This window comes from Pelophylax lessonae, assembly GCF_965119305.1.
Source record: "Pelophylax lessonae genome assembly, chromosome: 12".
NCBI lineage: Eukaryota > Metazoa > Chordata > Amphibia > Anura > Ranidae > Pelophylax > Pelophylax lessonae.
Window position 1 is genome coordinate 212,403,445 of NC_138779.1, and position 14,616 is coordinate 212,418,060.

The 14,616-nt window shown below is 41.9% G+C and overlaps 1 protein-coding gene across 1 annotated transcript; it reads left to right on the forward strand.

Moving 5' to 3' along the window:
* Positions 1 to 1,095: 1,095 nt before the first annotated feature.
* LOC309568356 (uncharacterized protein) lies at positions 1,096 to 13,712 on the forward strand (the record flags this gene model as incomplete). Its single annotated transcript, XM_082274021.1, has 2 exons — positions 1,096 to 1,161; positions 11,461 to 13,712. The coding sequence occupies exon 2, from the start codon at positions 11,463 to 11,465 to the stop codon at positions 13,710 to 13,712; it is 2,250 nt and encodes a 749-aa protein (XP_082130147.1). The 5' UTR covers positions 1,096 to 1,161; positions 11,461 to 11,462.
* Positions 13,713 to 14,616: the final 904 nt, after the last annotated feature.

Sequence of the window (14,616 nt, forward strand, 5' to 3'; positions counted from 1 at the left end):
AAACGTGTATATATATATATATATATATATATATATTTATTTATATACAGTATATATATATATATATATATATATATTTATATACAGTATATATATATATATATATATATATATATATATATATATATATATATATATATACATACATATATATATATATATATACATATATACACACATATATATATATATATATATATGTATATATCTACGTGTATATATATATGTAATTCTTGTGAATGAGCAGCCCAGACCAACTGTATACATTATATATATATATATATATATATATATATATATACATATATATATATATATAATAAATGTATACAGTTGGTTTGGGCTGCTCATTCACAAGAATTACATGCAAAATAATGGTACCGCTTTCAGCACCTAAAATCCAAAAGAATCATACCGCAAGGGAGGTTAAAAGCAAAGTGGTGCATTTTTGGTTCAATAGACCAGTCCCGGTTCACATTGCGGGGATACCCTGCGATTCAATGGTGGTCCCTGAATCGCACACTGGTTCACAATGACATCTGCAAACTGTAGATCGCAGATCAGCCAAAATGCGAGTTTAACCATACAAACTGCGCACAGCATTGCGGTGCGAATCACATGCGACGTCTGTGTGATTGTACAAGTGTGAACCCGGCATAGTGGAGAAGCTGCAGAAAAGCATGTAGTGTGTTTTTGTTTTTTCTGTGATTTTAGTTTTTTGAATCCACCCAACTACAAAAAAAAAAAAAAAGCATACATTCAAAACGCATCAAAAAAAATGCAGGAATAAATGGGTGTTGAAAAACAAAAAATGCATCGCGAAGTGGATCAAATGCAAACTGCATGGGAGTGAACTGAGCCTTACAGGCAGGAATCTGCTTGTTAGATTTACACAAAATCCCCCATGGCCACAGCCCCCCCGAATGTGTGTAAAACACCGACCCCTCCCCGCGGTCAGGTTCTTATGAGCAAAAGGGTTAAAGATTTTTTTTTTTTTTGTAGTTGTCATTCGAAGGAATCGCCAGCAGAGGAAGTGAATCCGTCAACTGTAGAAGAAATGAAACATTCCTGCATAGATCAATACTAAGGGGAGGAGTCAACGTCACTTTTCTACGTTTCTTTATACAAGGAAGTATTTGTAACACAGAGCGTCATTTCTCGGTAAGTTTAATATAATAAATTTCAATTAACATACAGAAGGCTTCCTGATAGATCACATAGTAAGGGTGAGGATTTAATGGGACAAGGCTCCATGTAGATCAGGGGGGCTTTCAAACTGTTCAGTACTAGGGCCACTGTTTTTACATTTTACAAATATTTGCATGCCCAAAACAATCCCCATCAGAGACCCAATACATCAGGGTCCTCATCGGAGTCCTCCTTAATCACAGCCCCCCATAGATCAGAGTGCCCCCCTTACAACAGAGTCCCTGCTTACATTAGGATCCCCATCATAGTCCCCCTTACATCAGGGTCCCCATCAGAGTCCCCCCTTACATTAAGTTCTCCATCAGAACAGCCCTCACATTAGATTTCCGTTTAAATCGGGGTCCCCATCAAAGTTTCCCCTACATCAGGGTCCCCATTAGAGTTTCCCCTACATCAGGGTCCTCATCAGAGTTTCCCCTACTTCAGGGTCCCCATTAGAGCCCCCCCTTACTTCAGGATTACCATCAGAGCCCCTCTTACATCAGGGTACAGATCAGAGCCCCCCTTACACCAGGATCCCCGTCAGAGCCCCCCTTACAATAGGATTACTATCAGAATCCCTCCCTTACATCAGGGTACCTATCAAAGTTCCCCTCACATCAGGATCACTATCAGAGCCCCCCTTACATCAGGATCCCCATCAGAGCCCTCATTACATCAGAATCCCCATCAGAGCCCCCTATATATCAGGATCCCCATCAGAGCCCTCATTACATCAGGATCCCCATCAGAGCCCTCCTTACATCAGGATCCCCATCAGAGCCCCCCTTATATCAGGATCCCCATCAGAGCCCCCTTACATCAGGATCTCCCATCAGAGCCCCCCTTGCACCAGAATCCCCCATCAGAGCCCCCCTTACACCAAAATCCCCATCAGAGCCCCCCTTACATCAGGGTACCCATCAGAGTTCCCCTCTGATCAGGATCCCCATCAGAGCCCTCCCTACATCAGGATCCCCATCAGACCCCTCCTTACATCAGGATCCCCATCAGACCCCTCCTTACACCAGAATCCCCATCAGAGCCCCCCTTATATCAGGGTACCCATCAGCATTCCCCTTACAGCAGAATCCCCATCAGAGCCCCCCTTATATCAGGGTACCCATCAGCATTCCCCTTACAGCAGAATCCCCATCAGAGCCCCCCTTATATCAGGGTACCCATCAGCATTCCCCTTACACCAGAATCCCCATCAGAGCCCCCCTTACATCAGGGTACCCATCGGCGTTCCCCTCACATCAGGATCACTATCAGAGCCCCTCTTACACAGTTACATAATTGGTAAGGTTGAATAAAGACATCAGTCCAGTTCAAATAAATTGCAAATAACACAAATATGTGCTACATAGATAGCACTTGCAAAACAAAACAATTGCTGAAATATTAAATATTAAGGCAAGGTTCACACATGTCCGGCTGCGGTTTGCAGTCAGTTTTTAAAAGGATCAGCTTTGTTCACCAGTTCAGGTGCGATTCGGGTGCAAATTTTTACTTGAATTCGCACCTGAACTGGACCCTAAATTGCCCAGGACTCTTTTAAAAAATGGACCGTGGCCACCCCAGACATGTGTAATGTGTGGCTCCATTGCAAGCCGGTCCGGTTTAAAACGCATCCGATGAGCATATATGTGAACCAAGCTTAACAAAAATTGTGTTTATTAATAATAATAAGTGCTCAGTCCATAATAGTGTTTAGGGATGGGTGAATGGTTTGACCCAAGCATGGGAGCTGCACAGTGCATTCTGCTCCCTCACTGATCAAACATTTGCCAAATCAGGGTGCAGTGTAAGCTGGTTGTTAGGAATGGGACTGGGAAGCTGGCCGTGACGTCCTTAACAATTGATGAGTCATCAGCTGTCAGTGGGTTTCCCCCGCTGACAGCTGAACAATAAACTGATGGTAAAATAAATAAAGTAAAAAAAAATAGTGTGTGGGATCCCTCATCCCCCCCAAAATCAATACCAGACCCTTATCCGGGCATGCAGCCTGGCAGGTCACAAGTGAGTGTCCCCCCCCTCCTGAACCATACCAGGCCACATGCCCTCAACATGGGGGGTGGGTGCTTTGGGGCGGAGGGGTCTCTGCCCTCACAAGGGACAAGGGCCTCTACCGACAACCCTGGACTGTGGTTGTTGGGGTCTGCGGGCGGGGGGCTTATCAGAATCTGGAAGCCCTCTTTAACAGGGGGGCCTCCAGAGCCCACTCCCCTATGTAAATGGGTATCAGGTACATAGTACCCCGACCCATTCACCAAAAAAGTGTCCAAAAAGTAAGAAACACAAGAAACAGTTTTTGACAAATCATTTATTAAAAAAATAAAAAAAATTGTGTCCCTTGATGTAAATCTATCGTCAATCACGCCGCCCCCTGACCCGAAAAATAAAAAAAATGAAAAACCTTCTGGGACAGCCTCCTGCCGAATGCCTCCTCTGTGCTTTAACATTACTTATGTAGGCAAGGGCTGGGGCCATCTGGCTACGTCACCCGGTGGCACCGCCCCTTCTGCCCTCACATGCCCAGCACACACCTGTGTCATTTTAGGAGGGACCCCACGCTATTTTTCTCTTTATTTTTTCAATAGCTGGGTGCCAGCAATTGTAACCGTGAAATTTATTAAAAGGGATTTGACTCATTTTTTTATTCTTTAGAAATTAGATTTTTGCTGTAGCATTTTTTTTTTGCATGCTACACATACGCCACTTTACAGGCACATTAAGGGGACCCCCAGACACTATATTTAAAGGAATTGTTCCTTTTCATTGTTGCACTTTAAGCATAATGAAAGTCACTGCTCCTGAGAAAAACAATTTTTTTTTATTGATGCATGGCCTCCAGGGCAGTACCTGGACCCCCATACCCCTTTTATGGCCAATTATTTGCATATAAGCCTTCAAAATGGGCACTTTTGATTTTTCCTGTTCGGCTCCCATAGACTTCAATGGGATTCTCCATTCGGGTGTTCAGCCCATCCCTAATAGTGTTGTTCCTGTATTCAAAATTCTACAAATAGCAATGTCAATTCATAGAAGAGTGAATATAGTACTTGTTTCTTGACACCAGAAATCACCCCTTTGCCGTGCTATATTACCACGTGCTCGTGTAAACCAATTCGCACTCACCAGATAACATTTTACCTCCTTTTTATTCAACAAGAAAAGTCAGCCTCACTTTGTGGTCACTCAAGGACCAGATCACACTACTGGGTTTGGTACCTGGAATGGGTGTCCTCTTATTGGTAAATGGATTAGTGTTTCAATGGCTCAGATTGGCAGGGACCAAAAATTGAAAAGGAAAAGAAGAGGGATCCTCTCGTGGTGTGAAAAACCACAATTTTTTTTTTTTATAAAAATCACTTGCATACAAAGGCTGATGCCTATAAAAACATACAAGGTAATGTATGCCCAATCTACCAGGTCTCTTAGGAAGCCACTGGCCAAGTTGCATGTCTTCCACCTGGACAGGAAATTACACACTGAGAGTTCTGCTTAACGCATTTCGTCATCAGAGCCTGCCTATAGAACACATAATGTGGTGAATTGGCCTGAGTGGTAACTTTATTCATAACAGTCCAGTTCAACCTGTGTGGTTGTGTGTGTGTGTGGTCCCCATCAAAGTCCTCCTTACATCAGAGTCTCCCTTACGTCAGGATCCCCACTACAGTCCTGCCTTACGTCAGAGTCTTCATCAGAGTTCACCTCGGATCAGGGACTCCCTATCAGAGTCCCGTTTACATCAGATCCCCCCCTCTAACTGTACATTAGGGTCCCCATTGAAGTCCCCCCTTGCATGAGGGTCCCCATCAAAAAGCCCTCTTGCATCAGGGTCCCCCTCAGATCCCCCCTTACTTGGAGGGGGTACTGAAGCAAAGCCCATAGGCAGCCATCTGTACACATTGAGGATACCCCAGTGGCCCAAGCTGCAGACCAGATAAAATCCTGTAGCAAGTTCAATGTAGCCTATGAGCCTTATTTTGGAGACCCAGATGTAGGATAGGAATGTTTAATTCCATATTTCAGGATAAAACAATAAAGATTTAATTCTGACCACATTAATATGTTTCTAATTTAAAATTGTTAATTCCAATATTTAGTGTGGGTGCAGGTCGTTAATTGCTGACAGCTTGAGGGTAGGAGAGCCCGTGACTGGCTTGTGAGAAAGGGGACATCTACACTGATTATCAGTGCAGCCCCAACAGTGCCCATCAGTGCTGCTTATCAGTGCCCATGAAAATTAGCCTGGGCAGGAAGGGGGTAAAAGTACCAAGTAGGCAAGTGGTTAAACCTGCTCCCACCCCAATTCTAAGCCCTATGCTAACTACCTTGTCGAATTAATATACTTATACTTGCCTTATCTAAGGGTGCTCTGGTCCAGTCATGTGATCTGCCCAGCAGCTGGCTTCAGGGGAGAGGAGAGAGCAGCGACAATGGCTGCAGAGCCAGAACAATTACATCACCCATAGACCTACTATGGGTCATCTATTTCCCTCTGTCCCTCCTCTCCCCTGAAGCTGCTGGTGGGAGCTGATTACATGACCAGAATGCAGCAGTCTTCGATTAGGTAGGTATACACATTGTTCCTTTACAGCAGAGGTCTTCAAACTATGGCCCTCCAGGTGTTCAGGAACTACAATTCCCATCATGCCTAGTCATGTCTGTGAATGTCAGAGTTTTACAATGCCTCATGGGACGTGTCGTTTCCGCAACAGTTGGAGGGCCGTAGTTTGAGGATCCCTGCTATACAGGGTAGTTAGTATAGGGCTTAGGCTATCTATCTAAGGTTTAGGCTTAGATAGGTTTAAACCAGACTTCCACTTTAAAGTTGTCAATTTTTTGCTCAGTTTTGACTTTACCATTGTGACGAGACTCTTGCTCGCTCTGTCCGCTCTCCCGACACTCCTCTGTTTCTAGTGAGTCAGCTTGCAGATCGCAACGTCTGAAGGTTCGGTCAACCAAGTATCCGGGATCCGAACTACAGCTATGTGCCGTCCGGAATCCATTAGAACACACACCAGGCAGGCTGTATGTAAGTTTAAACAGGAAGACACTTTATTGGAAGAACACAGCACACTTTTATACAGAATTTGGAACATCCTTCCCCCAACAACCGCTTTCCCATTGGTCAATTGCACAGTACCTGCAGTTCCCCATAAGGTCCTCTCCAGCAATGCAAATGAGAGCTTGAAAATGACTCAGCAGTGATTGGTCAGATAGCTTGACCAGGACTGCCATGTGCAAGGAGACAGAAGCCCCCAGGGGGCAATCAATGTACACAATAGCCAGACACAGAACAATGGTTCCCTAACGAGCCCTCAATACACATTACTCTGAGTGTCAATACATCTCTTAGCAGACAGCAGGCAAGTTCATTAGCACACCCGACAATAGGTGAATGGAGAGCCACCTCAGATAGTCCATCTCCTCATTGAACTTCCTGGAATGACCATATTAGGAGTGGTACTTCCTGTCCAGAGACCTCATACTATACAGGGAATAAAAATCTTCATATTACAAGGGAGACATTATTCCTGAATATGACTGTCTTCTTTGTAGTAGTCCAAACCATCACCCATCTGTCCTTAAATTCCAGTGACGGTGAACACCGTCACAACCATCAATTTAATTCTGGAGGTCAATCAAACTGAAGAGTGGTGGATTGCATATTTTCTGACAATTACTTGTTTATAGATGCTATTTCCACTGGATGGAAAGTCATTGTGATTGACTGAGAGCTGCCTTGTGTATGGTTAGTTTTAACCTAAAGGTAACTTTACACTTAAAGTAGGTAAAGAGCTAAAACTTTGTTTGGTATTAACATAGTAAGGATTTGATATGGTATGGTTTAGGATTGGTATTGGTCCAATTCATCTTAAATGCATTTCCACAATATTTATCCATAAAGTATATTGAAAGCCAATTTTTTGTTTCATGTTTTGGATAGCGAAGGGAAGGGTAAAACCCCCTTGTGGTTTTTTTTTCTAAATGTGTCCCAGTGGGGAGATTTATCTTCATTCCCGACGGGTATAAGGAAACTAGTGATCGGCCGATATCGGTTTTTCGTTGCCGATACCGATATTTTGGCCAATGCATATCGGTATAGTTCGATATTGGCCGATATTTTTGTACATTTAAAAAAAAAATGTTTACAGCTACTTTTGTGGAGGGATCTGGGGGTCTAAAAAACCCCAAACCCCTCCTCTGCACTTAAAAGCATTTAAAATGTCAAGTTTGGCTGTTTTGAATGCTGTAATTTTTTTTTTAATCTGGCGCCAGACAGTATCCGGAAGTGATGTCACTCATGACATCACTTCCGGGTTTTTGCATGGAGACCTGACCAGAGCCGAATGCGGCTTTGATTGGGTCTTCAGCGGCCGTGCAGGCTGGTTGCCCGGGTCTCCCGGTGGGACGGGAGACCCGGGCGAGCCGCATAAGGTGGTGGGAGACAGCTGAGCGGCTTCTCAGCCGCATCGGTTGTCATTACAAGACAGCCAACCGTTGGCTATGGACGCCGGTACCGAGGTGATGCCTCTAGCTGCAGACATCACTTTCCCGAAATATCGGCAATATCAGTAACCTCCGGGGCCAATTCTGATACATCGGGAAAAGTGCATATCTGCCCTCGATATATCGGCTTTGACGATAATCGGTCGAACCCTAAAGGACACCTCTCCAAAATGAGTGAAATTTCTTTTAGATAGTTATTACAACAGCAAGTGTATGGTGTAGGATCACCAAAGAACGAGGGCTGTAATAGTTAGAAGTTGAGAAACTGTCTTCTACAAAAATTGATGCTGAAAACTTACAGTTAAAATTCTGCACTAACATTTTGCATTTAAGAGCTGTTGATTCAGCACAAGTCTTTAACATTCACCCCTCTACATAGGAATACACATGGTCTCTCCATCTCACGTTTTGTCCAAAGGAAAGCCTAAAGCTGGCCATAGATTGATAGAATTTTTCACTAAAATTCAAAGTAAAAATCTTAGGTAAATTTGTACAAAAATTGAATTTTGTTTGAAAGATTTAATTTCGTTTTAACATTTGATTTTGGAGCGAATGGACTTTACTTAACCAAAACCAAATACACTGTTAGAAATTCCAACCTGCTCCCTTGAACTTCCTTGTCACTGAGGTGACAAACGTTGATTTTCCTAAGAATTTTGTTGACAATTCTGCCCATCTATGGCCTGCTTAAGATCTCTACAGTGAATGCGCTGCATCTTTTCTTTTCCAGATTTTAATTTTCAATGCTTGATAATAAGTTTATTATTATTTTGGTCCTCCAATCCCAGTTGACGTCTTCTGAAGGGAAAATGCGCCGGGTGGAGCAGCCACATCGTCAACGCGCACGGTCCGCACTGCAGGCGGCCGTGCACACTTGTCTATGTTGGCTGTCAATGCTGGATTGCATCTATCACCATTTAAGTGCAACTTTTTAATCTGATTAAAGAGGTTTTAAAGATAATGCACTATTAGCCTTTCCATTCATTTGCATGAGAATCCTGGAAAGTCCCGTTTTTCATGTGGGATGTCTAGATGCATGGATCGCTGCTGTTGAAGGTGATTTCATCATCTGCCGGAGCTCAGTCAATCCCAGAGCATAGGAAAAACACAAGCACTTTGATTACTTGTTTTTGGTAAGTAGCCTAGCCACCCATTTGTTTGATCACTGTGGGGTCGCACGCAGCACTAGATATTGCAAGTTGTGTTTATTCACTCTTCACCCAAGAAACACCAGCTGGACTACACTTGGATTAAACATTTTGAACATTCAATGTTTCCCCCGGGTACCAACATAATGACGTTCAAATGGTGGTTGGACAAGGGGCTATATCGTATTGGACACTTTTTTACGCTTTCTGGTCCCATTACTGAAAAATATTGCATTCAGAAACTTAAAATGCCGCCCTCTGAAAACTTTAGATTTCTTAAATTATCACACTTTTTGCACTCCTTATGGGATTCCAAACCTATTCCACCTTGTACCACTCCTTATAAAGCTTGGTGTGGACAACTAACGGAACGAAAGGGTGGAATCACAATTATTTACAACTCTTTAGCTTCACAATCTTCGAAAATACCATATATGCAGGCTTGGGAGTCCGACCTAGCTTTTAAATGGCCCACGGAGGATTGGTATCGAAATTCTTTTAGAGCTTATCAAGGTGTCCTCAATATATCTCTAATTGAAGCCAATCTAAAGGTAATGATGCGTTGGTACCTAGTACCATTGCGACTCTCACAAATTTTCCCATCCACATCGCCCCTTTGCTTTCGAGGTTGTGCTTCCACAGGTGACATGATGCATGTATGGTGGACTTGCCCTAGAATTAGGGGCTTCTGGAACAAAATTTTTAATGTTATCGACAGAATCACCGGAGTGGCCCTAATTAAATCTCCTCAGATTGCATTGCTACATGCCAGGGATTTCCAAGCCAGTAAGTCTGCTAAGCGACTCATTCACTTTATCCTTACGGGGGCCAAATTGACAATAGCAGGTATGTGGAAATGCCCATCGGTATCCTTCACCAGGGCTAAACTGAAAATATCATGGATTATGTCACAGGAAAAGTTGGTCAGTGTATTGGAAAATTCGTCGGCACGGTTTGAAGCTACTTGGGAACCCTGGGCTGAATATGTTAAGGTTTTACTGGTATAAGTTCTGTTCTGGGTGCCTGGATTTTTGGTGCCTATCGATATGTTCACTCTCCCTGGACTCTGTTTCTGTCTCCACTTTTTCCTTTTCCTTTCTTTCCTCTTCCTTTTCCGACCTTTCTTTCTTCTTCTCTCTCCCTGGCTGTTTTCAGCTAAAGGGATCACCTTCTTGGTTTTAGATACGGGATGTCACGGTCACGATTTCCTATACTTGGGGTTTCTCTTTTTGTGGTCTACACAGTTTGACACTGAATTGGAGGTGCCTTACATGAGGTTTGGATCAGCACAGCCTGTTCTATTACCTATGTTTTATTAGGAGTATCCCTGGACACAGCAGGTTCCCGATAGGGGTGCCAGGGATTCTCCTCTTATTCTGTTTCTTATTAGGTTTTAATTTAAATGCTTGATCTCATGTATTGCTTTCATATTTAACGGTCTTGTGACCTTCACTTCCTTTTAAAGCGGTAGTATCCCGCTTTTTGACACTTTTACCTACAGGTAAGCCTATAATAAGGCTTACCTGTAGGTACAAATAATATCTCCTAAACCGGCACGGTTTAGGAGATATTTACAGTGCATGCAGCCGCTCGTGCGAGCGGCGCATGCGCTCTGAAGCTCCGGGGGACCTTCAATTAAGTTGCCGGGAGCTTGCCGGAAAAATCACTCCCGCGCGCATGCGCGGGAGTGACGTCATCGCGGCTCCGGCCAATCATCGTGCCGGAGCCGTCTCTTCCGGCCAATCAGCGTGCCGGAGCCGCCGAACCCGGAAGAGACGACGAGGGACCATGGCAGCGCCCGCAGCGATGTCCGGGGGTCCGTGTCGGGGCTTCGTTTTCAGGTAAGTTACACATAATGGGCTAGTATGCGTTGCATACTAGCTCATTATGCCTTTGTCTTGCAGGTTTTTTTTTTTTATTTATTTTTTATTGAGTTTACAACCGCTTTAATGACTATTGCTGTGTATTTGTAGACTATGTTTACTGATCCTATGCTGCCGCCTCTTATGCAATTTACTGTGACCATTTGCTGTTGTATTATCTTTGCATATCTCAATAAAAATCTATTGAAAGTAAATAAAAAAACATTTTGAACATTATTTTGCTTATTAATGAGTTTTTGTGTAATTTGTGTACAATATCCATTTATGACACTAATGTTGGTGTTTTATGCACTTTTGTAGCATATGTTTTATCTTGTGCTATGGACACATTTTTTACATTTTCTTTACGAATTTCAATGTTTTTAATTTTCAAAATGTATTATGTTTTTTGATTCACATTTCATTTGAGTGCACTGGTCTATTTTCACTTACTTATTCTTTCTCCCATTGTTTAGGGAGTTCTAGGTGCTGCCTACCTGTTGTTGGACTAGCACACCCTTTTCCCCCATTTATATGTTAGAAATTCCAACCTGTTCCCTTGAACTTTCTTGTCACTGAGGTTGAAAATAAACATTGATTTTCCTAAGAATTTTGTGGACAATTCTGCCCATTTATGGCCTACTTAAGATTTCTACAATGAATGTGCTGCATCTTTTCTTTTCCAGATTTTATTTTTCAATGCTTCATAATAAGTTTATTTTTTCTTGTTTTTCTTTCAGTGATGGCGGCTGCTGAAGTGAAGCTTGAGGTGACGTGTTCCATCTGTATGAACATTTATACAAATCCCGTCACCCTGAAATGTGGACACAGCTTCTGCCATGATTGCATCAAAAAAACATTTGACCACCAACATGAGAGGGAATACTTTTGTCCAGAATGCATGCAGGAGTTCAGGAGACGTCCAGACTTAAAAAAGAATCCAAGATTATCCAACATCGCCGATCATTTCCATTCTGTGGAGCCAAAGAGACACGAACCTGAGCATGTTTGCAGTTATTGTGTTAATATGCATGTACCGGCTGTTACATTGTGTCTACACTGTGAAGCTTTTCTCTGTGATCTGCATAAACAGACACACAGCAAGTCACCAGAACACGTCCTCACCGATCCCACCACTTCCCTGGAGGACAGAAAGTGTCCCGTCCACAAGAAGATCCTGGAGTATTACTGCATTGATGATGGTACATGTATATGTGTTTACTGCTTGACCTCAGACCACATTGGGCACAAAGTGAACACAATAAGTGAGTTTTTGCAGCAAAAGACAAATAACCTGAAACCAATTCTGGATAAATTGTCCTCTAAAAGAGTGGAAACTGAAACAATGCTCCAGAGTCTGAAGGATCACCAGAGGAAGATAGATAATGAGGCAGATGGTGTAACTGAGAGAGTCACTGCCATAATGAAAGACATCACGACAAAACAAAAGCTTCTAGAGAAAAGAGTACGGGCTGAAATCTCCAGTCAACAACAACAGATTTCCCTCTCAGTCTCAAACGATATCCAGCAACTAGAAAAGCAAAAGTCTGAACTAAATAAGAAGATTACTCAAATTGAGGAGCTTTGTAGAAATGCTCATCCAATATCTGCCTTACAGACTCCAGAAATGTTGCTTTGTGTCTCAGAGGATGAGTATGATTTGGACAGAGGGATAGGTAGCACAACGATCCATAAAGCGGGTGATCTGAATGAGGATGTGATCTTTGAGACTTTGCATTCAGGGCTATCAAACATTCTGGAGGGTGCTGGAAAAAATATCCATGTGAAGGATGTTCAAAAAGTTTCACTCTGTGCAACTGATGATAATATACACATAGGAAGAAGTAGTGTTTCCAATGAGCTTCAGATAGAAGTGCCGGTCCTTACACATGGACCAATTGCCCCTGTTTTGTCACACACCTCATTAAAAAGTCAAATTACGTCAACCACAACTAAACCTGAAAAAATTCCACTCATTGCAGCTGAACCTCAAAGAGTTCCAACAGTTGCAACAGAACCACAAAACATTCCAGCCATTGCATCTGGACCTCAGAACCTTCCACTCAGTGCAGCTGAATCTCAAAATGTTCCACTCATTGCAGTTAAACCTCAAAATGTTCCACTGGTTGCAGCTGAACCACAAAATGTTCCACTTGTTGCAGCTGAACCTCAAAACATTCCACTCATCGCAGCTGAACCTCAAAATGATACAGTCATTGCAGTTGAACCTCACAACCTTCCACTCAGTACCGCTGAATCTCAAAACATTCCACTTGTTGCAGCTGAACTTCAAAATAATTCATTCATTCAAAACATTTCACATATTGCAGATGAACCTCAAAACGTTCCACTAGTTGCAGCTGAACCTCAAAATGTTCCACTCATTGCAGCTGAACCTCAAAATGTTTCACTCATTGCAGCTGAACCTCAAAATGTTTCACTCATTGCATCTGAACCTCAAAATGTTTCATTTATTTTTGGCAATAAGAGCACTACCCAAAAAATGTTACTTGGTGTAAACAAAGCAGGCAACTGTTTGCTCATTGATATTGACATGGACAATGAGACCACAAATGACATTGATGATGAGACCGAAAATGACATTGATGATGAAAATGACAATGATGATGAAAATGACAATGATGATGAAAATGACATTGATGATGAAAATGACAATGATGATGAAAATGACATTGATGATGAAAATGACAATGATGATGAAAATGACATTGATGATGAGCCTGAAAATGACATTGATGATGAGCCTGAAAATGACATTGATGATGAGCCTGAAAATGACATTGATGATGAGCCTGAAAATGATATTGATGATGAGCCTGAAAAGGACATTGATGATGAGCCTGAAAATGATATTAATGATGAGACTGAAAATTACATTGATGATGAGCCTGAAAAGGACATTGATGATGAGCCTGAAAATTACATTGATGATGAGCCTGAAAATTACACTGATGATGACTATGGCTGGTGATTGCGGTGTATGCATTCTAGTTTTTTAGTAATTAAAAACAGTGAAAGAACAAATACTCCACAATCCTTCAGAGAGAATAAAAATGTAATTGGATTATGAAGTTGGGTGGTTGACCATCTACAAAATGTGTGACCCTATAAAACACTTACACACCTTTGCCGCCACCTACACTCAGCCCCTTCATCTTATAATCAAATTAAAAATTTAAACTGGGTTAAAATTTTGTGATCACTGGTGGTCTGGTGAGTGTTCAGTGTGCACACTAGTCACACTGGGTGGTCTTGCGCGGTGTGGAAAGGAGGGTTGGAATCGGATGAATTTCATTGACTTTATTTATATTTTTAATAGTTCTTTTTGCACATAATTGTGGTGCTTTTCATTGATTTTATGCTTGTGTATAATTTGAAGGACTTGAATTTACACATTGTATATATACACTATATTGTCAAAAGTAAAGTATAAATATATCACCCTCAATTCAAAAAATATGTGATACACAAAATTATGAACTAAAATGAGAACAAACCAAATAATCAATAATTATATATATATATATATATATATATATATATATACAGTGGGTACGGAAAGTATTCAGACCCCCTTAAATTTTTCACTCTTTGTTATATTGCAGCCATTTGCTAAAATCATTTAAGTTCATTCTTCTTCCTCATGAATGTACACATAGCACCCCATACTGACAGAAAAACACAGAATTGGTGACATTGTTGCAGATTTATTAAAAAAGAAAAACTGAAATATCACATGGTCCTAAGTATTCAGACCCTTTGCTCAGTATTTAGTAGAAGCCCCCTTTTGATCTAATACAGCCAGGAGTCTTTTTGGGAAAGATGCAACAAGTCTTTCACACCTGGATTTGGGGATCCTCTGCCATTCCTCCTTG